The 27,132-nt window shown below is 43.2% G+C and overlaps 1 protein-coding gene across 4 annotated transcripts in view; it reads right to left on the reverse strand.

The window, feature by feature from the left end:
* The window catches only part of LOC108088433 (nephrin), a 68,043-nt gene that overhangs the window by 25,731 nt on the left and 15,180 nt on the right, over positions 1-27,132 (reverse strand). For all 4 annotated transcript variants that reach the window (XM_017186204.2, XM_017186203.2, XM_017186202.2 and 1 more), the window contains exons 2-3: positions 21,940-22,656; positions 898-1,030 (exon numbers count right to left, since the gene is read on the reverse strand). In XM_017186204.2, coding sequence (XP_017041693.1) covers positions 898-1,030; positions 21,940-22,252 — 446 coding nt within the window. In that variant the 5' untranslated portion in view covers positions 22,253-22,656. The remainder of the gene's footprint in view (positions 1-897; positions 1,031-21,939; positions 22,657-27,132) is intronic.

Genomic DNA, 27,132 nt, shown 5'->3' on the forward strand with positions numbered 1-27,132 from the left:
GACGCTCAATTTGCACACCATGAGCCAGGAGTTAAGTGTGGAGTGCTCCTTCGCGTTTGTCTGTGTGCAGGACGAGCTCCTGTGAGAAATATGGAGAGGGGGATGTGGAGTACCCCATATTTTCCCTCCCGCGACTTTGGCAGCTTTGCGCAAATTGCAGTAATTTGTTGCTGTTTTAGTAAATTACTCTGTTTATTTCAGAACCTCGGGGTGGCTACCGCCTTTGCTGCTGGTACTGCTGCATTTTCCTGCTTATGATTATCGAGTGCCGGCCACTTCACGTGCTCGTCTGACACAGATCCTGCCCCTTCCCCGTCCTGCCAGGCCAGCCATAAACTCCATAAACCCCCTTCTAATGAGTGCTCCCAAGATTTTCCCGGCTGCGGCACGCAAAGTCGGAAGGCATTTCCACTTGGCATGCAGGGCACACGCTGGCTGCCACAATTTATATTGAAAATTTATCAGCGCAAATTTATAAAAATCCTTTGGAAAGGACGAGGAGAAGGGGAACCGATGGCTTGGGGTCCATATGCGTGTGTGCGTGAAAATTTGCTACACTTTAGCAACGACAGCCGTAATCGGATGTGCTTTACATTTATTATAACAAAGTGGATTATGACGGGCGCATCCTTGCCCCAAAACATCCACGCACACACACACACACACACCGACACACATGTAGATTGTGTGTACATGCGGCATCTGCCGGAAATAAGCCAAAAGCGCTCGGCGAGCAAAAACACGTTAGGTGTAAGAAAAGGGATGTTGACGATTATTTCACACTGCTGATGGATGAATAAATGGATGGCTGGCTGGCTGACTGGCAGGCTGGCAGAGTGGATGATTACGCACCAGTGGCCCCGGGATGTGCGAAGGATTCGCAGTAGTTTCGCTCACCTGTACAGCGGAATGCCCGTGGTGTCCTTGAACCAGAGCAACAGCTTCACCGAGTCCTGCGGCGTGGGCGGTGTCAAGTCGCAGGGCAACTCCACGGTTTTGCCCAAGGCGGCCCAAACCAATCGAGCGGGTACTGAAATACAAAAAGAAAAGGTTTTTAACTCAATTGCACTGAAAGGAAAATCAATTAAAATGTAGAGAAAAAATATATAGGTATGCAAAAATTATATTCCCATCAGTTGATTCATTTAAAATTTAACTTTATCTATTGTAATATACGTTTCCAAAATTATTTTATTACTCAATTTCTTTTCATATTTTCTCAAGCATTTCAACATCTCCAACAAAAAGGTTGTCTTGCTCCCACATTTTTTGATTTCAAAAGGATTTCCCTCATCCTTCTTTCCACACATCTTTTCATTTTATTAGCAAGGCAAGAGAACTGTCACCAGCAATCGAAGTTGATCAAGGATACCTTGCCGTGCGATATATTTATTTATTATTTGCACTTCCTGCATGATTCGGCTGATTGTTTGTTATTTTAACACAAAGCTTCCGCTTGACATTCGCGGCAGACCCGCCCCCTTCCCCGAAACGACCACGCCCACTGGCCACCCACCACCTCATTTCGATTCCGTATTACTGTTATTGTTGTTGTTGTTGTTATTGTTGTTGTTGTCGAAGTTGTCATATTGCCCTTGCCCCGCTTCCGTTTGCCGGTTGTCGGTTGTCGTCACCAACGTCGTTTTCCGTTGTCGAGCTTGATGTTTTCTTTTTGGTCCTTGTCGGTTTCTCGCTCCCTGAACTGCCCACCTTTCGCTGCCACTTTTTCCATTCCATTCCGTTCGACAAAAATGATTTCTTGTGAATTTGTGTTGGGCCCATGTTTTGTGTTATTTTATTTGACAGGGCAACCTGTAAAATTTCCACATTGTTTCCGCCTCAGCTGCTTCTTTTATTTTTGCTCCACGTGAACAATAATGCGGCTGTCGCTCCTTTCGTTTCCTAACGTTTCGTTCGGAAGCCTCGTTATCTGGTTGCTTAAAGCTAAAACTCTGCTTAAATTGCCCGGAGTAGAGTTCTGTTTGTTCGCCGTTCTTTAAATTCCAAACTCAATCGGCTCAGCTTTTATGGCTTAATTTCAAGCGACACCAAACTTTGGCACCGTTTCCATTTTGCAAAATATTTTTCTGCTGCTGTTTTTTCGCTCTTTGATGTTCAAAATGTTTTTTAGCCCGAGTGGATGGGATTAGGAGAGGCAAAAAAATAAAAAATAAAGCAAGAAACGGATGCAGCGGAGCGTGGGCAGCAAAAATATTTGCAAATTATTGAAATCCCACAGCGCAGCTCTCGTTTAAGCTGTGTTCTTTTGGCCGCAAAGCCAAAGAGTTGGCCATTTGTTATGTGCCGCGTTGCATACTTGCCGGCGCGCACTCGCTGACAACTTGAGCAAAATGGCAAACACTCTGCTTTTGCTGCTCCTTCTGTTGCTGCTGCCGCTGCTGCTGTTGCAATTTGTCAACGCTTTGGCTTGCGGCAGGCTGTGCAAATATGTGGCAAAGCGGGAAGACGACACCTAGCCGTAAATCCTTATGAATGGCCCCGGATGTAGGGGTTGAAATGGCAGTGTCTAAATCCGAGCACACACGCGTGTGGCTGCACAATTCCCCCGGGCGAAAGGAATCCGGGTTGCAGTCGATTTCCCAATCTCTTCCTGACCAATTAACCAGAGCGCAGGGAGCACTTTTGATGTGCTCCCCCTGATTCCAGAGCTATTTTTAATTGCCTCTGGCATTTGCCCAGTTGTTAGCTGCTCGTTTCTAATGATTTATGAACGAATTTAATTCCTCCATTGGCAGGCCGACGACGAATTCGTCGTCTTTGATGTACGCCTGCCAAAGTTCCAAGGCGAACGAGAGCCGAAAACGGCACAAGTTCTACCTGCGACCCTCCCTCGGTTTTTTGATGTTTTGTTTTGACACATCGCATTATTACCGGCTATTTTTAGCGGCCTGTAATTTACTTAACCCAGAGCTCGGGGAACGAGGGCGCGATAAGAGGCTCCATTCAATTGGAATTTCCACCGCATGAGGGAGTTCCTACGCAGCTCATCATCATTTGTGCATCGGTGCATTTGACAGGCTCTCAGCATGGATCAATTAATTTCCATCGGATGCGCTGAGTGTTTATGGCTGTTTTATAATTCCAATTAAGACAATGCCCGACAAGCATCGTGTTTTCGAATGCGTTTTCCGATGAAGTGAAAATAGGAAAATAGGAAATGCGCTTGTGCGATCTCTTTGGGCGGAAGAGGGAGTTTACTCAGGCAGCACATAAAGTGGTTCTTATTTTATTTTACGATTTTTCGATTCCCATTTCCATTTCCCCCGGGGCCCTAAAGCTTTAAGTTTACTGGTAAAATTGCGCATACGCAGCGTGTTACTTTGCATGCATAAACCAAGAGCAGCCGGCAGCTTTTCGTGCCCCATTTGGCTAGGCCGTGAGCCAGCAAGAACCCTCCGCTCTGTGGCAGCAAGGCCACAGCCCCAAGACAACGTTGCATTAATTATGCAGTGGTTGGTTGGAGGCCTCTGCGGCTCTTTAAGGCGAGAGGCCCTTCGCTAAAGATAAATATACATTTACCATATATACGCAACACAGCTAGCGGATACATTGAATTGATTTTTTCTGCGGCTTTTATTTTAAAACAAATGTTGGCTGCAGTCCAATAGTTTAATGAACTTTTGGGCACAAATAAACCCATGGCAAGCGGAAAGTGTTGCAAAAACAATAACAGAGAATCGACAAAGCGTTTGGCTAAATAAACTTAGACTCACAGGCTGTCCATTAAGTGTGCCGTGTCATTGTAAACATCAGTTGCACCAAAAACAATGCTTATACAACAACAATTGTTACACATGAAAGGAAAACAAAAGAAAAGTGATGCAAAAAATGAATTTGGCAATCTTTCAATAGTTCAGTTTTTTTTCGGGTCTGGCCAAATGGTTCGATTGAATTGGTATTTAAAGCGTAAGCGAGTGGAATTCGGAACGGGCCATTGGGGTTGACACATAACACATAACACATTACACATACGCACTGTATGCGCCGTGCGGTTTTGTTCTGCGGTTGCGGCTTTGTCTCCTTGGTGGATGGCATAGTAGGTAAATGGTGGATGCACGGGTGTGGCCGGGGTTTGATTGAAACGTTTGCCAAACGCACATAAAAGTCAATTACGCAAAACCAGTGGCGGATCCACGGGGGGGGGTTTTCGGGTCCGGACCCCCCCCATGGGATCATAAACTTTCAAATTTTATGCTTTTATTGGGCATGTTGGTGGAGTTGAAACACAAAGTTATTGATACAAATTCGTAATTTAATTTTAAAATATTATATATGATCCACAAACGGTTCTAGTCACTCTTAAATTTCCGAGGTTTTTGAAAAAACTTTCTGAGAATTTCGTCTTCAGTCAAAGTTATGCGATGATGAATGTTCAAAGATGCAAGACCATTGACCATTTCTAACCCCCCCCTCCCTTAAAAAATTTTGGACCCCCCCCTTATCAAAATCCTGGATCCGCCACTGCGCAAAACATAAGTTAGTTAATTAACTGAAATCAGAGCGAGCTCAGCATAACTGCGCTCCCGATTCTTAGCCCTTTTTGTGTGCCTGTGTTTGAGCTGCTTTCCTGCCTGCTAATGAAAAGTTTATTTAGAACGGTGGCAAGTCGGAACTAAACCAAATTACAGGCAATTGCCAAGATAAATATTTGAGTTTCACTATTCAGAGCGGCAGCAGCAGATGATGCCACACTGCGCCAGTTTGCCGTTTGCCATATGCCGTCTAAATAGGGGAACTCTTCGATGCTGCTGCCTCTTAAATATTTTATTCAGACTCCGGCCGGACTTTGCTTTTTCATTTCCTCTCCTCTTCCGTACGTTCGTCTGGTGGACTTTACTTACGGCTTTTTATCCCAGCACGGCTGCCTTTGCCGCGTTGGGCCAAATTGTTTACATTTAAATTGTACATTATGGCAAACACACACACACACTCGCCACAAAATGTAGCAAGTTGAGAGCGAAAGTGGTTGCCATTGCGGACGGACCTCCTGCTCCTGAACTCGTGCCCCGCCAGCTGTCGGGTCACGCCCCCCTGCCACGCCCCTTTGTAGTGTAGTCAAAGTCGTCAGTGACCCTAATGTACTTTCTCACACTTTTTAGCATGCATTACGGGCTGCCTAACATGGTTGCCTTCATTCGGCGTGTGTGTGTGTAAATAACTTTTAAAGTGCTTTACTTTTGCACACACGCACACACACCCACACACACACACGTACACACTCGCTCTGTGGAATTGCGAGTATGAATATTTACTTATAATTAGAAATGCCAGAATGTTTTGTTTTCCTTACTTCAGCCTTTGACTTTGCCTCTGCGTATTTTTCTTTTGTGTGTGCGTGCATGTATGCGTGCGAGTGTGTGAGTGTGTGTGCACTTCCTGTTGCCGCCATCTTTGGGGGCAAATAAAGCCAAAAAACTCTCAACCTGAGTACATGACTCTTGTGTTCTCCTTCCTTTGTTTGTATTTGAGTTCCCTACTTCGTTTCGGGCAGCCCAGTGGTAATATAGAAATTAAGAAGCTCCCTGCACATAAAGCACAACAAAATTTTACAAAAATTATTTAAAGACCAAACGTTTGGACAAGTGTCGCGAATTCATGGCGCCAAAGAAGAAGTCGAGCAACAAATGTTCGCGCCAGGCGATTCAATTAGGCGAAATATTTCTTGGCGGCCCAAGAAACAAAATATTTCCCAACATTCTTTGCAGGCTTATTAATAACAAGTGTGTGCCTAATAACACTAGAAAATATAACGAGCACTTTTAATAAATTATGAATTTTATTGAAGGGAAAATAATTAATCGCAAGCAAGGAATAAAGAAATTCACTTTTCATTATGTACAGGGTGCGCCATCTCGAGCTTCGGTATGAAAATATTGAATAACTTTGGAAAAAAACAAAAAAGGGGTGTGTCCAGCCTACGCACGACAGAAGTGAAACTTCTTCATCACTACTCATTTTTATACACTTGCAGAGCAAAAGGGTATTATAATTTCAGTCAGAAGTTTGCAACGCAGTGAAGGAGACACCTCAGACCCCATAAAGTATATATATTCTTGATCAGCATCACGAGCAGAATCGGAATACGTCTGTACGTCTGTCCGTCTGTCCATCTGTCCGTCTGTTCGTTTCCGCGCAAACTAGTCTCTCAGTTTTAAAGCTATCTTGCTGAAACTTTCCCAAAAGGTGTGTAGTTATTGCACGCAGTATATAAGTCGGAACGGGCCGGATCGGCCGACTATAAAGGATAGCTCCCATACGAGGGAATGAAATGAAAAATTCTCACGCCGGTGTTTTTCGTCAGATCTACTTGAATTCTTCAAGATGGCGTTTTCTAACTGTTATTGAATTTCGGATTAAATTTGATCAAAATCGGATAACTCTATCATATAGCTGCCATAGGAGAGATCGAAAATTATATATAGAATTAATGGAAATAAATTGATAACATCGTTGTTTTTTATCCCATGATTTTTTGAATATCAAGTTTTTTAACAACGTTTATATTGAGAAAAAAGTTTCATAAAAATCGGTCATCTATATCTTATAGCTGCCATAGGAAAGATCGAAAAATTTATATCGAAATAATGGAAACAAATTTATAACATCGTTGTTTTTTTATCAGACAAGTATGATTTTTTGGAATATAGAGTTTTCTTACGACTCTTGAATTACGAATTAAATTTGATCAAAATCGGACAACTATATCATATAGTCGTCATTTGAACAATAGTCGAAAATACGGAAAATGAATAGAAAAATCGTCATAGCTTCGATACTGTTTAGCCTTTTTGTATTTAGTTCGAAATATTTTATGGCTGCAAGGGTATATAAGCTTCGGCTTGCCGAAGCTAGCTTCCTTTCTTGTTAAAATTGAAATTCTGTAGGAAACCGAATAAAAGCCTTATTAGACGCTTCATTTTAGAGGTCTCGAAATGTGCTGGCGACTCTCAAAAGTTAACAAACCGATTGAGAAGAAGAAGAAGACAAATACATATCGATATGTGTTTTCATTTCTAGGTCAAATAAAATGGATAGAAATTATGGTGCCAATTAATATCTGTATGCAACCTGTTCGATTTGAATTCCTTTTGACATTCACACCTCTCACCCCTTTTTCAACTGCAACTTTGTGCGAGCGCGCTGAGAGCGAGAAAGGATAGAGGAGGATAGAGACATCGTTCGTCAGCGGTTAGAAAGGGATGGGGATCCTCGCTTTTTCGTGACGGCAATTTTCGTGACGGTAATTTTCGTGACGGTCATGAATCGGTTTTACTCCGTCCCCGAAAATCCATAACGCGCCTAAAGAAGTTTCACTTCAAAAATTCATGGAGAATGTTTTATGTTTATTTAGATTGATCCTTTACAATTCATTTGAGTTAGTTTTTGAAGGGTCTAGAAAATTTCTGGTTACAGCAGGACGGGGTCCCAGGTCACACAGCAAACGAAACAATGCAGTTTTTGCAGCAAAATTCCTGGATGCGTTGTGTCAAAAAGAGGCGATATCGACTGGCCGGACTTGACCCCGCCGGATTTCTTTTTGTGGGGTATACATAAGCAAGCCCTAGACCATCACAGAGCTCAAGGAGAGTATTCGCACCGAAATGGCCAATATATCGGCCGATTGCTCATTAAAGTAATGGAAAATGCTCGAAAAAGGACACTTTTTGCCATCAAGAACAAAGGAAGTCACTTAGTCGATATTGTGTTCAAAAACTAACTCAAATGAATTGTAAAGGATCAATCTAAATAAATGTAAAACATTTTCCATGAATTTTTGTTTTTTTCCAAAGTTATTTAATATTTTCATACCGAAGCTCGAGATGGCGCACCCTGTATTACATGATATATTCTTTATAACATCTTAAGTAATTGACTTCTATTACTAATTAATTAGATGTTATTTGATTTCTTTGAAAAATGCTTATTTTTTATGAACTTCCAATGTAGCTAACCAAAACCAACACCATTAATCCAAGTATGTGTGCCCGAAAATTTTCTCCCAGTTCAGCTGGAGGATTTTTCACAAATCTGGCAAGTCGTTGTCGATGTCGTTGTGGGTCAGCACAGCTCAGCTCAGTTCGGCCGGCCTGGCAGTGAAAGTTTTCAAATTAAATTTTGCGACGCCATTTTCAATTAGAAAACTTCTCGGCCAAAGTCTCTCGCAGAAGCGCGACTCACTCGCCGTTTTCCAACGCCCACCGACCATCCACGCCGCCCATTTTCCCGCTTTCCCATTCGTCCGCTTGTGCCACATCATCGGTTCAACTTGGCTTTGGGATTTTTTCCAGATTTTTCCGAGGCGGGAACGACCTTCTCGGCGTTGCCTTTGCTTTCAATTAAAATGCGTTCGCTGTCATTTTGGACGCCGTATTGCACTGGCTACGTGATTTAATAATAAAATACGAAAAATATTCCAGTCAGCGCTTTGTTGTCCTTGTTGTCGGCTATTACGTGGCTGTTTTTCTTTTTTTTTGTTCGCCGGTTCCTTCGTTGTTCTGGCTCCTGGTGGGTTCTTTTTTTCATCGCAACTGTTGCTCGGGTTTCTCGGGGCTTCGGGGACTTAAGTCGAGAGTCTGGCGAGGCATTTAAACCACACATTAAATTCAGGGCAAACGGGCAACGTAGCGAATGTAGTCGCACTGCAGCACTCGATTCTTGGCCGAATCTCTAAACTGGAATCCTATTATGCTTAATTTGGCAAAATGCACCGGACTGCATTATTAATGGGCAAATTAGTTGTGGCTTTGGTCAATGTTGCAGTAAGCTGATTTCCTTGATTTATGGGCCACGACCAGCCAGTTGTGTTTAAATATTTATTTGCTTAAACAGTTTTTTAATTGCAATTGATTGAATGCCACTTGCAGCATATTAAAATTTCAGGCCACCGCAATTACGGAAAAATAGCAAAATGCAAACAGCGCAGCGGTGAATTGCAATTTTATTTTATGTTAATTGCGTTGGGGGCTGGTCCTTCAGGAGGTTCGACAGGTCGCTCTAATGGCGCGTAAATTACTTGATTCCAATTACACGGAGCACCAACAAAGGCCTCGGGGTGTGAAGAATGTGGGCCACGCCCCTCGCACGCCGCCTTCTGGTATTCTGGTATTCTGGTAACAGGCCACAGCAGCTGCTGCACACGCCCATGAATTATACAAATTTATGCGCTTTTAATTTTGGAGCAAATGTAAATATAACAAGCCGCGTGCCAGGACGAAAGTCAAATACACTTTCTGTTGTCGCCAGCAGATTGAATGGCGCTGCATGTCCAAAACCCTTGGCTAGTCAGCTTCATTTCTGGTCCTCAGTCGAGCTGTGAAATGTGTTGGTTTTAATAAAAAGAATCTAGGGGACCGCAGCAAACTCAACCGCAACAGCGAGTCGAAAAAGCAGAGCCTGAAACTGAAACTGAAACTGGAAAACAGTGAAAATAAGCAAATAAATTAAAATGCCAGCAGTGGCCCACAAAGCAGCCGCACGGCATTTAAAACGTAAAATATGGGCAACGACTTGCAGCAGGATATTTTTCGCCAACACAGCAACAACAATAGTCGTTGCTGCTGTGCTGCTCCTGCTGCTGCTCCAGCAGCAACATGCAACACATGCTGTGCAACACGACCCGTTGCTGTTGTTCCAGCTGGAAATTTGAAGAGCAGCCCAGGCGCAGTTACAGGACACGACAGGACACAGCTCGCTTGGCTGCAGACAGGAGCAGCAGCAGCAGCAATAGCAGCAGCAGCAGCAGCAACAGCAGCAGCAGCAAAAGCTGCAACAGCAACCTCAAAAGTGGGGCAACCTACTGGGTGCGTTGTGGGGCTGACAGGGCATGCCACATTATTTACACGCGTGTTTATTATTTTCAATTAAAATGCACAAGGCAAATTTTCGTAGGTAAACATGCGACAGCGACTGCCTGCCTTTTGTGACTCATGTCACAGGCAGCAACATCAACAGCCACACAAAAGCGAAAGTAACTCACAGATACAGAATACAAATAGTTTCGCCCAACCAAGGGGCAACTTATTTATAGCCAGGTCTTTTCAAGTTGTCGTAAAATTGCGTAAAAATCATTTTTGAATTTGTGCCAGTTTTTCGACACAGCACCACGCAGAACAGAAAAGCCCTATAGTTTCTAGTACATACTATAAGGTCTGTAGTGTGGTCCCTGATAAATTAAAAAGGGTTAGAAAACAAAACTAAAATTATTACAAGGAGATATGATTTTTTCTCTAGTCTATATATATTTATAAGCCCTTAATGAGCTTACATTTTCTATTACAAATATAGATTCTCTCAAATTATAGACGGGCACTTATTTATTATTGAAATTCCATTAGAGAACATTCCCAATTATATTTATTTATTGTCTGAGCCGTATTTTATAAGACCCCCTAGCCCACGCCTCTGTGGAAGGTACAACAAATTTAGATCTTAGGCCTATACACACATTTACACTATACTATACACTTCGATTGCTTTTTGTGCCGCTTCGAGAAATTCCCCCTGACACGAGCTGGCCCAAAATATTTTTATGTGTTTTTAATGCAATTTAATTTCTCAGCCCACGCAGCCAAAAAAATATGTATTTATATACGATTTGGGGATACCCAGGGGCCCAGGGACAAATTTGGATTTGGACAGAAGCAAAAAAAAATGCGTAAATGTTTGCCATAGAGAGCCCAGTAATTCCGTTTTAAATAAATCAAAATTTGGGAAAAACGAAACGAAACGAGAAAAGCTTTTTCCAGAGGAGACCAGATAAGGAAGATGGGAAAATTGAGGCTGATTGGGCGCCAACTCGGGCCAACGAACGGCAGTCATTCGAGCAATGCCTCCAGTCAGCAGTTCGCTACCGGAGTGAAAATCAATTTAATTATAGCTGACAATTAAATTTACGCCGAATTAACAGGGACACTTTACATTTTTTTGCTGCTTGTTGTTGTTTTTTCTTTTTTTTTGGTTTTATGCCAGCGGCTGTTCAACAGGCGACTGTCTGCAATCTCCAGGCTCCAATTGCAGCTCCATTTTCCACTCTCCAGTTGGATAAATGTCGCGCTGATTTCTTGTCAAACAATTTTTTAATCAGTGTCGCTTCACTAGAGCTGTCCTCGCCCTCTGCGCGCCTTGTTTTTTGTTGCTGGTTGCGACTTTTCATTTTATTCGGAGTTGAGCCTTCGGTTTTCGGTTTTGCTAGTTGTTTTTCTGTCGCTCCTGCAGATGTTGGCGCCGCGCATCCTGCATGTCTGCCTCCTGTCAAAAGTGGAGCTCGTCCTCGCTGGCTTTGCCATTTTAATTTTTTTGGCTGCCAGCTGGCCCCCGATAATTGCCAGCACATTTTCGGGAACGTTAATTCTGACACTGGCGTCCCGAGCAGCTGACTCATTGGAGCTGAAGCGGCGCGTCTGCTGCTTAATTTGACAAATTCGCATGACGCCGGAGCGCGACTGTGAAGGCTAATTAGGCGCCTTGGCTTTGTTTTCGGCCAGTTCTCAGTGCGCATCGCCCTGTTCTCGATTCTCGGAACCCAAGCTCGTAACTTTTAACGACGATCCAGAAACAAGACAAGACAAGTGCCGCCTGCAAGTTTGTTTGCCTTGCGTAAACAAATAATTAAAATAATGTGACGGGGCAAGTGCAGCTGCCTGCCAGCGAGTATCTGCATCTCTTTGCGCTTTTATCTGCATCTGCGTTTGCCATCAAGCGGAACTTTTGAACGCCCCCCACATGACGGCTGCAGATACAGATACAGATACATATGCAGATGCCAAGTCATGGGAAAAAGAAGCGGCGTTGACTTGCACTTTGGCCCAATTTCTGGCCTACACTTCCCCCTTCAACATTCTAAAGAAATAAAGCAAATATGTTATATATAACTCTACAAATTTTCATATTTGTAGAACGAGGCAAAAGTATTTCTCCTAAGCACACAAAATATTTTATAAGTGCTAGATGCTAGATAATAATTTCTGATGAGCCAACACAATTTTAATGCCTTAATTTTCCTTTCTGATTAAACACAAAAACATGATAAATTAGCTTGACTCCTAGGGAAAATTCCAGCTTTTCTCGAAGTGCAACAATGTGTTGTGCATGTGTCGGAAAAGCTTTTAATTGTTCGCTTTTGTTTACCAATGATCCAGCTGTCGCGACCTCCTTCGAAGCTCAGCACTTTCAGCTGCTGATTGCTCTTTTTTGTTGCTCAGCTAATTGATTTATTTACTATGTGCGCCTGTTTTGAAATAATTTCATGCTAATTTGCTTGTTAATCGTTCAACCCCCTCACCCCACATTTCCCACCCCCTTCATGTGTGTGTGTGTGTGTTTAGCGCCATTTTGCCTGTGACTCAAAGGCAGCGCTCCAATGAAGTGTGAAGTGTTGGCTGCCTTTTGCTTCCTCCTCCGAATGTTGTTGTTTGCCTAGCTGCTTTTGCTTTTGCTGCTACTGCTGTGCATTGATTGCTAATGAGCAGGGGCATTAGATGATTTAGTGGCACTCAACCCAAGACCCCCCAATCCCCTTTAACCCCCTTATCCCCCTCGAAACCCCGGCAGCGTTTTGTGAAAGCAAAACAAACACACATTAGAGCTCCACTTTCTCCGCTTTCCCCCTGCCATTCTGGCACTTTCCCCTATCGTTTCGCTGGCTGCGTGCATTTGACACTTGCGCCTTTCAATTTCTAGAGCCATAAACCAAATCGGCAACGAGTTCAATTCCCAGCTCAAGTGGCCATAGACCTCAACACATTTGCCCGCTGTTCGAGGGACATAAACTCCTATCGTCCATACATCAAATAAATGCGGTGCAGAGGAAGAAAAATCCCCACAAAATGATCACCGCATTAGCATTTTTCCATAACATTTTGCACTTCAACAAACATTTATGACTTATCTAATAAAAATGAAAGATGCATATGAAGCCTCCTCATAAATCTCAAAGCTTCTCCGCAGTCCATAAATGGTTTTCAGCATCGAAATTAAAATTTTATTTAATTTGTTACTTTTTTGCAACTTTTCGTTGCGAATTCATGTCAGCAATGTGCAAAAGTTTCCTATTTTTGGCTCTAAACACTTCTGAAGAAAACTCCGCAGAGCAATCTTCATAAGAGTTTTTGTTCTGAAAAAAAGAAAAACTTTTAGTTTCATTATCTCGTTTTGTATTTTCGCGAAAAAGCGGCAATCTGTTAAGATGTTCTATTTAAAGATGTTTTTAACTTTGAGGAAAACTTAGAGAGCGGCAAAAAAGTGCTTACCTTGTTTGGAAAACTGCTAAATATGATATAATTCATAGTTTTAAAATTTTTTTATTAAATTGAACAAGTTTGAAGTTTTGCGAATCCCAAGGTTTGTTTGTAAGTTATGTTGGCACTTCTCAAGAAAGGTCGCACTTCTTCTTAAGAATTTCTGACCAATTTGGCAGTCGTTTTTTCTCAATGTGGGGTCTCTAGTTTATGGCCACGCCCAAGGAGCCGGTTCGGAAGCCTTGGCTATCACTGCTGCTGCTATTTTGTATCTGCTTCGGCAGACTGCCATAACTCAGACGTGGCGCACTCAATTTGCTTACTTGGCAACAGTGTGGCAGGATCAGGGGGCAGGATGGGGCCAGCACTGGGGCCAAGACTGGGGGCACACCTCAGTGCCAGACGCGACTCCCTGGCCTTTGGCTGCTCGCCCAACTATTGCTCCCCTTTTTGGCCATTTTGTAGCTATTTTATTTTGTATTTATTTGGCGCTTCTTTCGCCATTTTATGCTGTGACATTTCAGCGCTGGCTTCGCCGGCGACAAAATCCGTTTTATTTATATGCAAAATATGTAAATTTACGACCAGCAGGAACCCTCCAACCCCTTTTTATGTCGAGGGAAAGGAGCGGCAGCAGCAAACAAGTTGCGTACTTGTATTTTATGCACAGCATTGCATACTTATGGGCCACAACAAGATTGAATGTGTGCTGGTGGGTATCTGTGTTCGGGGCGGCCATCTGTGTGCGCGTATCTGTGTGTGTGTCTCGGTATGTGTGTGTTTAGATTTACAAGTGCGATTTCGATGGAGTTTATTTCATGTGCTCGACGAAACGACTCGTTTCGCCTTGCCCTTGGTTTAGTGAAGGCCCCAAAATCTACGTACGCATCTGCATATTTATGCAACTCGGTGCGGAATTAAATAAGTTCCCTGCGCCTGACCATGATTTAGATAATTTTTGTTTTAATTAAACGCACAGCTGACAAACCGTTCAGATTTATGGGTCGCTGGCTATAAATAAAAGCTCGACCGACCGCAACTGGCCAAACTGGGAATGAAAATGCCAAGCTTAAAATGCAGCAAATGTAATTCGTTCTAATTTATTTACTCCGACCAATACAATTTATGGCAGTTGTGTTTCCACAGCTGTATCGCTCTATTTTGTGCCATTTTCAATTTGCAACAATTTATGGCAGCGTTTTATGCAAATCCAGCGACTAATCACCGCGGCACACGACTTGCCGAGAGCCGAACTGACGGTAAATTAAAATTTAATAAAAATGCAAATTACCCAAATTGCAGTCGCCCGGCCACGCCCCTTCCGTCAACGGACCCGCCCACTTGACTAATTTTCAATTAACCATTGGGCGGAAAATGTCCAAGTCAAAGGGTTGAACAAAACGGCAGCAAAACGAATCGAAAAGCCGCCAAGTGGAAAATGTTGCAAAACAAGAGACAAATGAATGGGGAGTGGCCCTGGGTCGTTGTAAAGTATTCACAAACGAGTTGATTACGTGTCTCACATAGATTTGCCCTTTTCACAATCGGAACGGAATTTCCAGCGCAAATTAGCCAGGAAAAAATCACCGAGAAGTACAAAACAGAAAGTCAAAGGGCGATGGGCGGAGGGCGGTGGGTGAATACAAACGTTGGCTTGGCATGTTCAAGTGATAAATTCAATTTTCCACTTGAACGCCAGAACGAGCGATCCCCTTTCCACAATGTGTGACTAATGGCGTTTACTGCTGGCCGGTCATCGTCATCCTCGTCGGCGGCGGCAATCAAACAGAAATCATAAAGGCGTGTTGTCCAAACATAAACATAGGGCCCCCTCCCTATCCCCCCTGACTTTGGATCCCATCGAACAAAGGCCAGACCCATTCCGCCCACAAAACGCGTGCCCAGCGGCGATAAAAATTACAAATTCTCACACCACCACCTCCAAGGACCTCCGGCTAGAGGTGTGCACTCGAGCGTCGCCTCCGAAGGATGCATTGTCAGGAAGGGCCGGTCGAAGGGTGTCCTGGCGATTGCGTGATTCACCAGACACAATACAATATTAATCGGCTGGGGATTAGGTGGAATTACCCAGACAAGGGACTAGACCTGATTACAAAGGCAAACGTGAGAATCACTTTAGCTTTAAGAGCAGTTCAAAGGCAGCCTTTAAGATTAAAGCCTCACATTGGGAAATTAAGTTGAATAAATTCTTTATTTATTTGTTTTAACTCGATCTTTTTTGACATATTAAAATACATTTTATCACATTTCAAGTGCGCTTCAAGATTCATTTTAATACTTTAACATATAAGCACTTTGTGGTTAAAACAACTTTTGCAGTTTTTGATATCCATTGACAGTATTGGGTGTTGAAAAATGTTATCCTGCTTACACATTCTCAAAATTGTATTAATTACCTTAAACGATATTTACTGTTAAAGTTTTGACAAAAGGAGAGAGTTTTCGAAGGTTAAAGTACAGCAAAAACGATTAAAGTAATGCTCCGTAATGGCTGCTTTAATGAAAAGCGACACATTTTTGTGATAAGGGTAATCGTTTAAAGTAAAAGTAATTGCCAGATTAAGAAAACTGCCCAAAAAAGGCAAAGTATTTAATTGTATTTTTATTTTTATGGCATATTCCCATTTTTTCGCAAGTGGTACTTTTAAAAGTAACTATAGTCGCCCAACTGCCACCATTTCCACCCATTGCCACCCGCTGCGAATTGGGCAGACAAAGCTGGGGAGTGGACAAATAAAAGCGCTCATAAAATTGAATTTTTTATGACTAACGAAACGAAACCGTGCCCCCGAAGGGTTAATTTCGGTGTGAAGTGAAGCGGAAGGCCAAAAGGACAGAGTGCAAAGGGCCAAGCGATGTTGTCGATGCCAAACGTTAACTGATTTGCACCTTTTGACTTTCGGCTGACTAACAAACACGCCAAGTGGTGGTGGCAAAGTGCTGATTAACGGAAGCATTACTCATGGCCCGGGAAATCTCGGGTGGGGAAAACATCGGGGGCAAAAAAGGCGGGAAATGAGGAGTTCGCCGGGTACTCAATCAAGTGCAAAATGCAAATGCGTTGAGCAGCTAAAAATACCAGCAACAAAAGGGAAGTTGCGGGCCATAAAAGCTGGCCAACAGCAGCTGCAAGTGCCAGATCTTACACCCCCTTCCCTCCCTTCCCCTCTCTGACTTTATAGGGACCCTCCGGCGGTTCTCCTTTCCCCCTTTCCATCCATCCCTTCCATGCCGCCTTAGTGTTGCATTTATTGCGCTTGTTAAAGGCATCTAAAAAGGGAAGCTCGAGCGAGAGAAACAAGTTAAAAAGTCATAAAATGATATTTATTTCATTCCGCTGCCGCGTAATGCGGCACTGGCAGCCATCAGCAGCCTCGCGGGTGGCATCATCCCAAACCTGGTGATGTAGCATCCTCACACGGCAAAAAATATTGGTTTTTATAACTCTATTTCAACTAGAATGAATTTGATATCAGTCATTAGAGAGATTTTCTGGGAAAAACTACATCATTTTCTATACCAATAAATTTATTCATCTGCTGAAAAGTGATAAATATTTTTTGTTTACTGATTTAACCTTGAAGCCGCTACAAATCTAAGTCTGATTTAAGAACTTTATTTTCTGTGTAGGTGGAGCATAAAGCCGAACAGCTAGACCGGCACCAGCTGACACCGAAGCTGGCCAAGAAGAAGTTCCGTAGATTTGCTTTTTATTTGAAATTTATATGCGAACTCGCCGCCTCCCGGGGAAAAGAGTGTGGCAAACGCACAAAGAGGATCCTCGCTACCAGAAAAAGGATGGGGCAACTGCCTTTTCACACAACTATTTGCCGCTTTTATGGAGTTGGAGCTTTGACTTCTTGGCTGCTCGTCGCTGAGCCACTGGAAATGGAAATGCGCCAACGTTGTGGCTTTTTAATGTTTTCTTGTTAAAGTTTATTGAAAAACTTTGGCCAGTCACGTTTGAGTAGTCAGCGGGCGTAGTAACTTATAACTGTGAATACAAACACACATTCGTAGCTATCCCTATATATATATATATAGTATATAGAATATTTGAATGGATGGTGCGTGGAGAAAACATTTTCAGCGCTCCGCTTTTCCCACCAGAAATGAAACATCTGCAGAAGTGCACGCCCCGATGCCCATGAAAATGGGCCAAAAGTGATTTCTTCTGTTTAATAAAGAAAACGGAAACTTGTGCATATTACTTTATCTATTCGTTTTTGGAGCGTGGGCGGTGGGCGTGGTCGTGTTTGCTCATAATTGAAATTTCGCGCTAAACAGGAAGTGGCTATTGCCAGCGCTTTTGTTGCGTCCAGTTCAAGTTGTTCGAGTTGTGTTGAATCAACTCGAGTTGAAAGCTTTTCGGGGAGGAAAAGTGGGTGGGGCGGCAGGGAAAAGTGCAGTTCATAAACAAGAGCAGGAGATGCGAAAATGCAATAATATTTATGAGAAACACTCTGTGTCCGGGAAAGGGGAAGGGGATGGGGAAGGGGAAGGAGATGTGCGACGTGGCGATGTGGGGGAGTGCAAAAGAAAATTAAGACCGGAGAAAATGGGAAATGTGTCTGGGTAACATGCTGAAAAGAATGGAGCGGGCGAACAGATTCTGCCCCGGGAATTGTCATTGTCTTCAGATCTTCAGATACTACACATGTCCCAATCCCCTATCTTTCATCCCCATACTCGGACCACTCGCCTTTGTTGCGGCGAACAATGGAGCCAGGAGTTTCCCACTCAACGCTAGTTTTAAGAGCAAGTTTTTCTCAATATAATGTCAACATATCGATCCGCCGGCCTGCACTTTTGTGATTCGAAATGTGTTATTCTTCTGCTTTTTAATGAAACTTTTTTACTTTTAATTTGACAGTGAGAGGAAAAGCATGGAAGGACATAAAACTTTAAGCTACAACGAACAAAAGAAAGTGTGTTTATAAAAAAGAGTTCCCAGATCTTGATATTACATTGTTTTTATTTAATGGCCTTAATCTTGTTCATGGCTTTGGCTATTGATTTTTCTTTGCTTCTTATTTGCTCGTTGTAAACGGTACGAAATTGTGCGTTTTAATAATCTTTTTAGGCTTTGAATTTTTTTGATACAAATTTAGGAAATTTGAAATGCATTTTATCTTGCTGTGCAGAACCTCTTACTGTGCTGCTAGCTACATAATTGCTAAATTTTTAAAAAATTCCTAGCATGGGTGTGCGGATGTATTGGAACCCCGTAAAGGTAAATAATATTTAAAACACTTGGATTCCACTCTGGTGGTATTCGGGAGATATGCATGTTTGAGTGTGCTCCACCTTTGGTTGTATCGCAATGGTGCTTTACCTGGCTGGACATTCTTTCTCCCTGGCATTCCATCTATCGTGCTGCGCTTTTCCCTTCCGGCACTCTCTGCTTTTCCCGCAGCATCCATTTATTTTCCACTCTCGTGTCGCTGCCGTCTGTCAAGCCAGTTGCTCGAACATTGCAGGTCCCGGTTCCCCGGTTTTTCCCCCCAGTGTTTCCCCCCGCTTTTCCATCCAACACCCCATCCATTTCCACCGCACACACGTTCTGCAGTGTGACATGTGCTTCCTCTGTTGTATTTTTGAGCTCCCTTTATTTTTTTGTGCTGTGTTGTACCCACTGTTATTTTCCACATGTGAAATTGAACTTTGCATCTTGCTGCGACGCGTCGCAACTTCAGAGATACAAAATGCAACGAAATTTTCATTTGCCTGCGCCAATGCTGCACTTGACTTGTGGCGCTTCTGCCGTTTGTGCAGCACCTCCATCTCCATCGCGTCCTCCACCTCCATCGCCATCTCATCCATATCGAGACCCACATGCACCGCTAGGAATCCCCATCCACGCTGCACCACTCCACATGGTGGGGCATCCATTCTGATCGCCTGGCAGCGCTTATGACGCTGTTTTGACACTGCGAACGCGCGCGTGTTTATAAATAAAATATATATGGAAATATGTATTTGTGAAATTTTTCCACGCTTCTTCTGCCGTCGAATGGTGGATGGTTTCGGTGCACATGTGCTGCACCCTTCTTCTGCTGCTGCTGCTCTGCTGCTGTTTTTCCTTTGAAGTTCATAAAAATTAACAAAAAATCAATTTACAACACAAACGATGCGCTGATGAGGCGAGAGTGAAGAACAGGAACGTGGTGGAGTGGAGTGGAGTGGATTGCCGTTGTAGTTGTTGTAAAAGTTCTTTTGCTGTTTTCACTGCAATCGAATGGGCGCTTAGTGACGCCGCCTGTGATCTAAACAGCCACGCCCCCTGTCCTTGGGGTGGTTCATTCTGGGTGTTTCTCGGTGTAAACGCACATATGAATATATTTCAGCGAGCGTGTTGATTGCCCATCAGAGCAAAGCCAAGGCCAATGGAAAAAGGAAAAAGCAGCAGGAGCACAGCAAGAGATTTGCATGGAACACACACCACCAGCACTGCCGGCAAATAAATCCCCCTAATGCCAAAAACATTTTTATTTCCTAACACTCGGAAAAAAGAAAACTTAAAAACTTAAGGCTTTAAAGAAATAATTCATTCACAATGTATGTTTGATAACTACTTTTAATAAATCAAAATCTAATAGAAACTTAAGTTGTCATCCCAAATAAACACCAATTAAAGCCACAGAGTTTCCAATTTTAGATCTATTTTTTCCCCGTGCAGTTGTTGCTGTAGCGTTGGCAGGAACATAAAAATAGCGACGATTATGATGAAAATATTCATGCGACAAAAGGGAAGCCATATCTCCTGGCTGCTTTGCTTTTCTCCCCCCGACAAAAAACACACGCGATGTGCCAGGGAGTTGTTTATGTGCCAACGATACGCAGCACATTTGGATTCCACTTAAGGCGTCACCAGTGCTGTTTGTGTGAGTTTTGGCCAAATGTGCAGCCGGCGGCGGGGAAAAGCCGCCGATACATACCGAAATGCCTTTAGCCGGATCAATAGCACACGAGCCAAGAACACTTGAGTGAGGAAAGCGCCGGGAAAGCGCTGGGAAAGCGCCTTCTAGCAGCCATGCAAATGCGAAGTGGAAACTGGAGCCGAGCTGGATTGCCGCTAATAAAGCGGCAAACGTAATTAAATTTAATGCTCGGGATGCTCAGACAAAAGCCAAACGGCCATGACGCCCAAGTCGGAGAACGTCTAAATCCGAGTATCGAAATTCAATTTACTACAAAATCCCATGCATCGATGGGCTCGACGACAAACGGCGGCGAAATAGAAAATGCTGGAAAATGTGTCTCGATTTCGGCAAATCCTGTCATAAATTTCAGCCGCCTTTGGCACACGAACCCTACCCAATCCAACCCGAATCCCAACCCAAGCCATCTCATCTCATCCCCGGGATCTGTGAGGCAACAAAGGAAGCCGACACGCAGACGACCCCAAAAGGAAAATATGCTGATGTCGATGCCGAATTATGATTTGTTTTTGTCGACTGGCCGGCGGACAGAAAGTGGGAAAGTGGGAGTCGGGCGGGGAATCAGACGCTGGGGAAATGAGATTTGCCCCAAGGTTACCAGCGGAGAAGCGCAGAACTACTTGCAACAACAACCAGTTGAGAGCGGAGAGTTGAGAGGCTCGTAAAAAGCACAAGGCACCACCAGTTCCATCACCTTCGGATTGGGTTTTCTCGAGCTGAACGGAGGAGGAGCAGACCCGAACCGGCACATCCTCGACCTCGCAAATTATAAAGTTGTTTGGCCAAAAGTGCTGACGCCCTAGCACCATGGCTTGCAAGTTTTGTGTTCGTTTTGAAAAATGTGCCAAGGGCCAGAAGAAGAGGAGATGGCCAACGGCTGGGGGAAAAAAAACTTCTGCACGTTTTATCTAACGCACATTGATAAGGATTTTTGGCAGTCGTCGCATGATTTGCAAGTTTGCACAAAATGCCTTGGCAAGATGAACGATTTGTGCAGACGTGAGCGAAAAAGCGATGACCTCTTGGCATAATTCAGCTCTTTTCTCGGGATTTACATTCCGATGATCAAATCAACTGGCCAGCGATGGGAGCTTATGGGATTGCGAACAGGTGTTGGCCAAAGCACAAAACTAGATTCGGGCTTAAGGATAAAAGGGCATCTAAATTGAAGATAAAATATCCTTCAAGAGGCATCTTATCATAAGTTATGCACATATTATAAGATGAAAGTGCTGCAAGATTATGCAATGTTTTCTAATTACCATTTTAATGGCTGCTCTATCTATTTTTAGATGCTTTGAATTTATTAAGCCTAAAGGGAGCTTGTGGAATTTCTAAGCTTAGTTTCTATTTTAACAAAACTTGCCCTTAAGCTATCTAGATCAGAATTAAGTTTTGCATCGCTAATTTTTTAAAGTACAGTCTCAAGAGAAACTCGAAGTTCTTGATATTTTAAAAAGACCTTCTCACTCTGCAACATTTTCTTTTCGATTTCTGGCAAATATTGCTGAATTTTAAACAGTTTCTATTGTTTGGGCAAGTCCCGACGAACCATAACGAGCGAGACTTCCCTTCAATAATTTGAGGGGAAACCACCAGCTCGTTACCGCCGGAGTAACTGAGTTTCGTTGCCGGACGAATCGAGCTACGCCCGCCCGCCCGCCGTTGATCGTTAGCTGTTATTGTTATTACACGTAATACAGTCGCTGGCTTGTACTCACTGTTCTTTTGAAAATCCTGCGACTCCTCGTCCGCCAAAACCGATTTTAGCTGCAGGCAAGTCAAGAGGGCCAACGTCAAGCCGACAGCCCAAATCGCTTTCCCATTGTCCGGGCATCTCGTCCGTGATTTTCGATGTGTGTTCATGTTGGCCATGCTGTTGCTGTCGCTTTTGCCTCTGCTCTTGCCGCTTTTCTGCTGCCAATATGTCGTTTGCATTGCTGTTGTTTCGTGTTCCGCTGCTGCTGCTGTTGCTGCTGTTGATGCTGTTGTTGGTATTCCGGTTGTTGGTAATAAAAGCTGCATGGCTGTCATTTTGTTGTGCTTGCGGTGCGTTGTGCCAAACGCGAGAACGTCTCGTCATTTATGTGGCAAACTTCAATTTGACCAAAGTGTCAAAGAAACGCAGAGGAGTGCAAAAGGAGTGGCTGTAGAATGTTGCAGTGACTGCAGTTTGCTCAACCTGGCGCCAATGAACACGCGTCTCCTTGTTATGGCCGCTCGGCTATTTCCGCTTCCGCCGTTGGCTTTAATGAAGCGCCAATGTACTCTTGGCCCATAAAAAGAGCATTTCCGCAGACATTTACGAATGCATGTCCGTCCGTGTGACTCAGACTCAAACTCAGATCAAGTCCGTAGCATCGCTTAATGTGCTTTTACATGTTTATTCGCCCTTTTATGGTCCTTCTTTTTCGGCGGATTGACGGTCGGATAGGATCCTGTGAATAGAAAAGCAAATGTCCAAACGTGAGTAAGTGCTGATTGTTTTTCTGGGCAAGCACAAAGAAAAATTCTATTCTAAAACGAAAGCGCTCTTAAGAATTTAGAGGTTTTATTCAGTCTGAGATATACTTAAAGAAACCATTATAGGTTTCTCTTTTGAAAGGAAAAGATAATATAAAATTTTTGTTAAATATATATTTTATTCCGTTACGACTGCAAACATTTCATTTAAGTGTACCACAAAACTCTTTGGCAGAAAATATGAAAAGTGCTAATAAAATTTTTATACATTGGACGTCAGGCAAATTGGGGTCGTAAAGAGCTGGCCAAAAGGGTAAGTCCAGAAGTCGAATCGAGCACTCGGGTCCTTAAGAATCAGAGTTGAGTGGGAGAGTTCGGAGGAAATACACTCCTCGAAATTGGTTGTTTTATGTGGCCATCGCATCGATGAAGTGTGATTAATGGTGCGTTTCGATGTGAGACGCGTAATTAAGGCAGTGGATTTATGTGCCCGGTCTCAGCTGAGCCACGACGACCTTCCCACCCCCTATTATGACCAGACCCCTCATCTCCTCATCTCCCCTCATCCCTTAACCCCCGAATGGCGACCCATAAAATCGAGCCCTCGCTGAGTGCCGCTTTATCACCTAGCCAAATGTTGCTGCTGCGCCTTTTAATTGCGTGTTTGAGCAGCGGCAACACGAGTGTCGACAATTAAACAACGCATCGAAATTGATAAGCCGAAATGCGGCACTCCCCACTCACCATTCAGCACCCACCACCCCAGTGGCAAGCCACTCGTGCGTCACGGCTAGTTGGCTCCTAACTCAATGGTGTTGCATTAATGGAGTGAAGACGATCCAGGTCGCAGGACTTTTCACCTTCACCTGGAAAGCCTGTGCTCGCTTAATTATGCAACATTTCGTATCGGCAACCATGCGACAACTTGGCTCCTTTTCTCCTCATGTATGTGTGTGTTAGGCTGTTTTTAATGAGCATTACATACACACACTCACACACACACACACGCATGCACTTGCGGAATGGAGGAGTGTAAATAAATAAAATATAACTCTCGCGAAAAAGTTCATAAATTTTTATGATGCCTTTTGATTAAAAGATAATAACTTGGAATACTGCCAGCGAATGTGTTGTTCTTCCTTTTGCGTAACACCCCCTATTTTCTTTTGTTTTGGCAGTGAGAAAAAAAAGTGCATTTGGGTTCCTAGAAAAGGAAAAAAGAATTTTGCAGATACGTATGTTTCAATCAAAATAATAGAAATGAAGTAAGTTAGTAAATAAGCTCTGAAGTTGATCTCTTTTGTTATAGTATTTCTTTCGGGAACTTTGATATTTATTTTCCCCAGTGTATCTATGTTTCATATTTTCTTTGTGCCCTCTTTTCTTGTTACCTGCCCATAAATTAACCAGGGTGAGAGGACCCGGGCTATTGACAGTCAAACTTTGCTCATTAGTAAATTTCCGACAAGCAACGCATGTTCCCCTGTCTGTCTGACTGCGTTGAGGGGTATATACATACTTATATAGTGTATACATATACATATATCCCAGAAGAGTCAGCTGCTCCAGCCTTTCGGCCTGTGTCATTCGGTTGGCATATTTTATTGCTGATTAAGGGGAGGGTAAGGTTTTAAAAATTTTTTTTTAATATTTTTTTTTTATTTTTTTCTGAATGATTAATATGTCGAGAACATTGTGTAAAAATTTTGAGTCAATTAAAGTCAAACTAACGGAGTTACAGCGTTTTAAACAACCGTATTTGGGCGTATTTTCACGTATAAAAATACTTTGAATCGATTTTGCCGAACACGCTATTTTCAAAGTCGGTGCCCCTAATAACTTCAAAACTACTGCACCGATCCTTTTGAAATTTTAAATACTATTTCTGCACATATTTTACGAGGTAACGCTGTCGAGTTTTTTTTTTTTTTTTGTTCATAATTTTGACTTTGCAATGAAAAATTAACCGATTTTTTCCCAAAAAATTGTGTTTTTCACTTCAAAATCTTCCAAAAAATTAAAAAATTGCAATTTTCAAAAAAACTTTACAGCGTTACCTGGGGCGAACTATTATCTAACGAATGAATTTTCATTTTTTGATTTCGGATGATCCAGCACCGAGTTATGAGGGGCACCGCAATTCAACTTTTTTTGGCGACACGTCCGGACAATTGCTACCATTGCCACATTTTTTAATATTTTTTTGTAAAAATTTGGTAAAACATTCTTCTAATGTCATACCTTAATATACCGTTGGTTGAATAAATAAATTTTAACTATGTCGTCAGGAAAAAAATCTCAAAAACATGGCTTTTTTCGCATGATTTGACCTTACCCTCCCCTTAATTAACTGGGGAGCGAATCGGAGAATTGGGGAAGGGCCGACCGACGACTCCGCAGTTGCATTGTGACGCCTTCCGACGTTCCGGTCTGAACTTTAATGACACCAAGTGGAAGATTTGCTAATTAAAAAAGTTTGCCAATGCGAACACGAAACACGAGAAGGCAAATGAAAGAGGGCTTTCTGCCCGGAAAAAGTTCGTTCGTTTCTCTGGCAGTCGTTGTTGCTGCCAAGTATCGTATAACTATGGCCAACTACTGACGCTTAAAGCCCCAGTTAGTCCAACTTAGGACGCCATTTGCCGGCAAAGAATTAGTTGTCCAATTTATAGGGAATTGTGTGTCGGAAATAGCACAGTTTGTCCAATCGAATCCGGTCCGAAAGCCGGCCTATTTTGGTAACTGCCAGCCGCAGGCAGTGGGCATGTCTACCTGCTTATTTGCCTATTGATTGGTTTCCTTGGCCAGGTGATGCTCCGGCTACGGCTTTCCATCCGCCCACCTATCAGGCATCAGCCGTCTTGGCAGATTTTAGCCTTGTCAAATTACCGCAGCTACTCCATCATCGTTAGGCCGCTTCTTCACCCTCTCGAATCCCAGGATCCCAGAATGCCTGGATGCCTGGATGCCTGAATGCCGGGATGCTGGATGCTGGATGCCGGGATCCTGTCATCAGGGCTCACAAATTTATGGGCAACTGCTCAACTTTGCCATAAATGTTCATCATAATGTGACACAATTTCCTCAAGATTTAACGCGGCATAAAAACCGGAGGAACATTCCCATATGGCAGAGTGTGGGAACGGCAGTGGAAATGGAGATGAAGATGGAGATGGAAGTAGAAGTGGAAGTGGGGAAACTGGGAGTGAGAACTCCCTCATGCATTGTGCAATTCGCATGCTCAATAAAGTCAAAGACGCATAACTCCGATGGCGAAGGCGCCCGCTTACGCTGGCAGATGGCATAAATTTTGAAATAAAATAATATAAAATATAAATTCAGCTGCAGTCGTCAGTCAGCGCATGCAGGCGACAGATAGACAGTGTGAATTTAACTGACATCCCCTTATCGGCCAGCTGGGAGCGGGCTCAAAGGCTCCTTCTTCTCCGGCGAGTGTGCCACTGTGTGATATATCATAAGCATGCGTCTGACAAGCGTAAGTACCGCCGCTGTCACTGTCACAGGACTAACAGGACTAGCAGGAGCAGCAGGAGGAGCAGAAGGTGCAGAAGGAGCAGCAGAAGGGCGCGAAGCAGGAGCAGGAGCACCAGAAGCGCCACAAGAAGCGCCAACTCCTCGGCGTCGACGCGTGTTATTACACCATGCGGCATACTTTTAGCGCCACTCAAAGAACATTTCACTGGCATTGTCAGAGTGTGTCAGCGAACACACTGAGAAAATGGTACACTTTTAAACTTAAACTATAAAGTTTGGATCTGAACTAAAACTGAAAATAAACATCTGATACCTTTCTACTGGGATTTTATAAAAGAAATATATTTTTTCCTGAACAGAAAAGTATTATCATATTTAATTGATATTGCATACGCTTTAATAGTTACAGCTTTTTATAATCCAAAAAAAATCCAAACTGAAAAACATTTTAATGGCAAACCAGTTCAACTTATTATGTTACGTTTCCTACTTCATTTCAAAAAGAGAAATCCCGATTTCCGACTGTATTTTCCCTTAGTGTCCTGTTTCTGTGTATAAATAAAAGTTGAATTATGACAAAGAAGTCGGAGGGTGGCGGAAGCCAGGCCAAAGGCAACCTGCCCACTATGGCCTGATAATGCGCTCGGCGCTGACTTGGCCGTGACTTGGAGCGTGTGTTAGCCGCGTGGTGTGCGTGCGAGGCGTTTAACATGTCGTATGCGCAATTTGTGAAATATGTGAGAACAGAGCCTGCCAGCATGAGCAATAAGTTCTCCTTCTGTGGCCCCGTTCCTCTTCAGCACTCAGTGTTTGTAAGAGTGTGTGTGTAAGTAAGCAATTAGTTGCCTTTTCAGCTGAAATAAAAGCAAATCGGGTGAGTGCCAGTACAAGGGGCTCAGGGGGAGGATAAGCAAACAGCAGCTCATTAATATCCTTTATGCGTTTATTACATCAGC

This window comes from Drosophila ficusphila, unplaced genomic scaffold, assembly GCF_018152265.1.
Source record: "Drosophila ficusphila isolate 14025-0441.05 unplaced genomic scaffold, ASM1815226v1 contig_791, whole genome shotgun sequence".
Classification (NCBI taxonomy): domain Eukaryota; kingdom Metazoa; phylum Arthropoda; class Insecta; order Diptera; family Drosophilidae; genus Drosophila; species Drosophila ficusphila.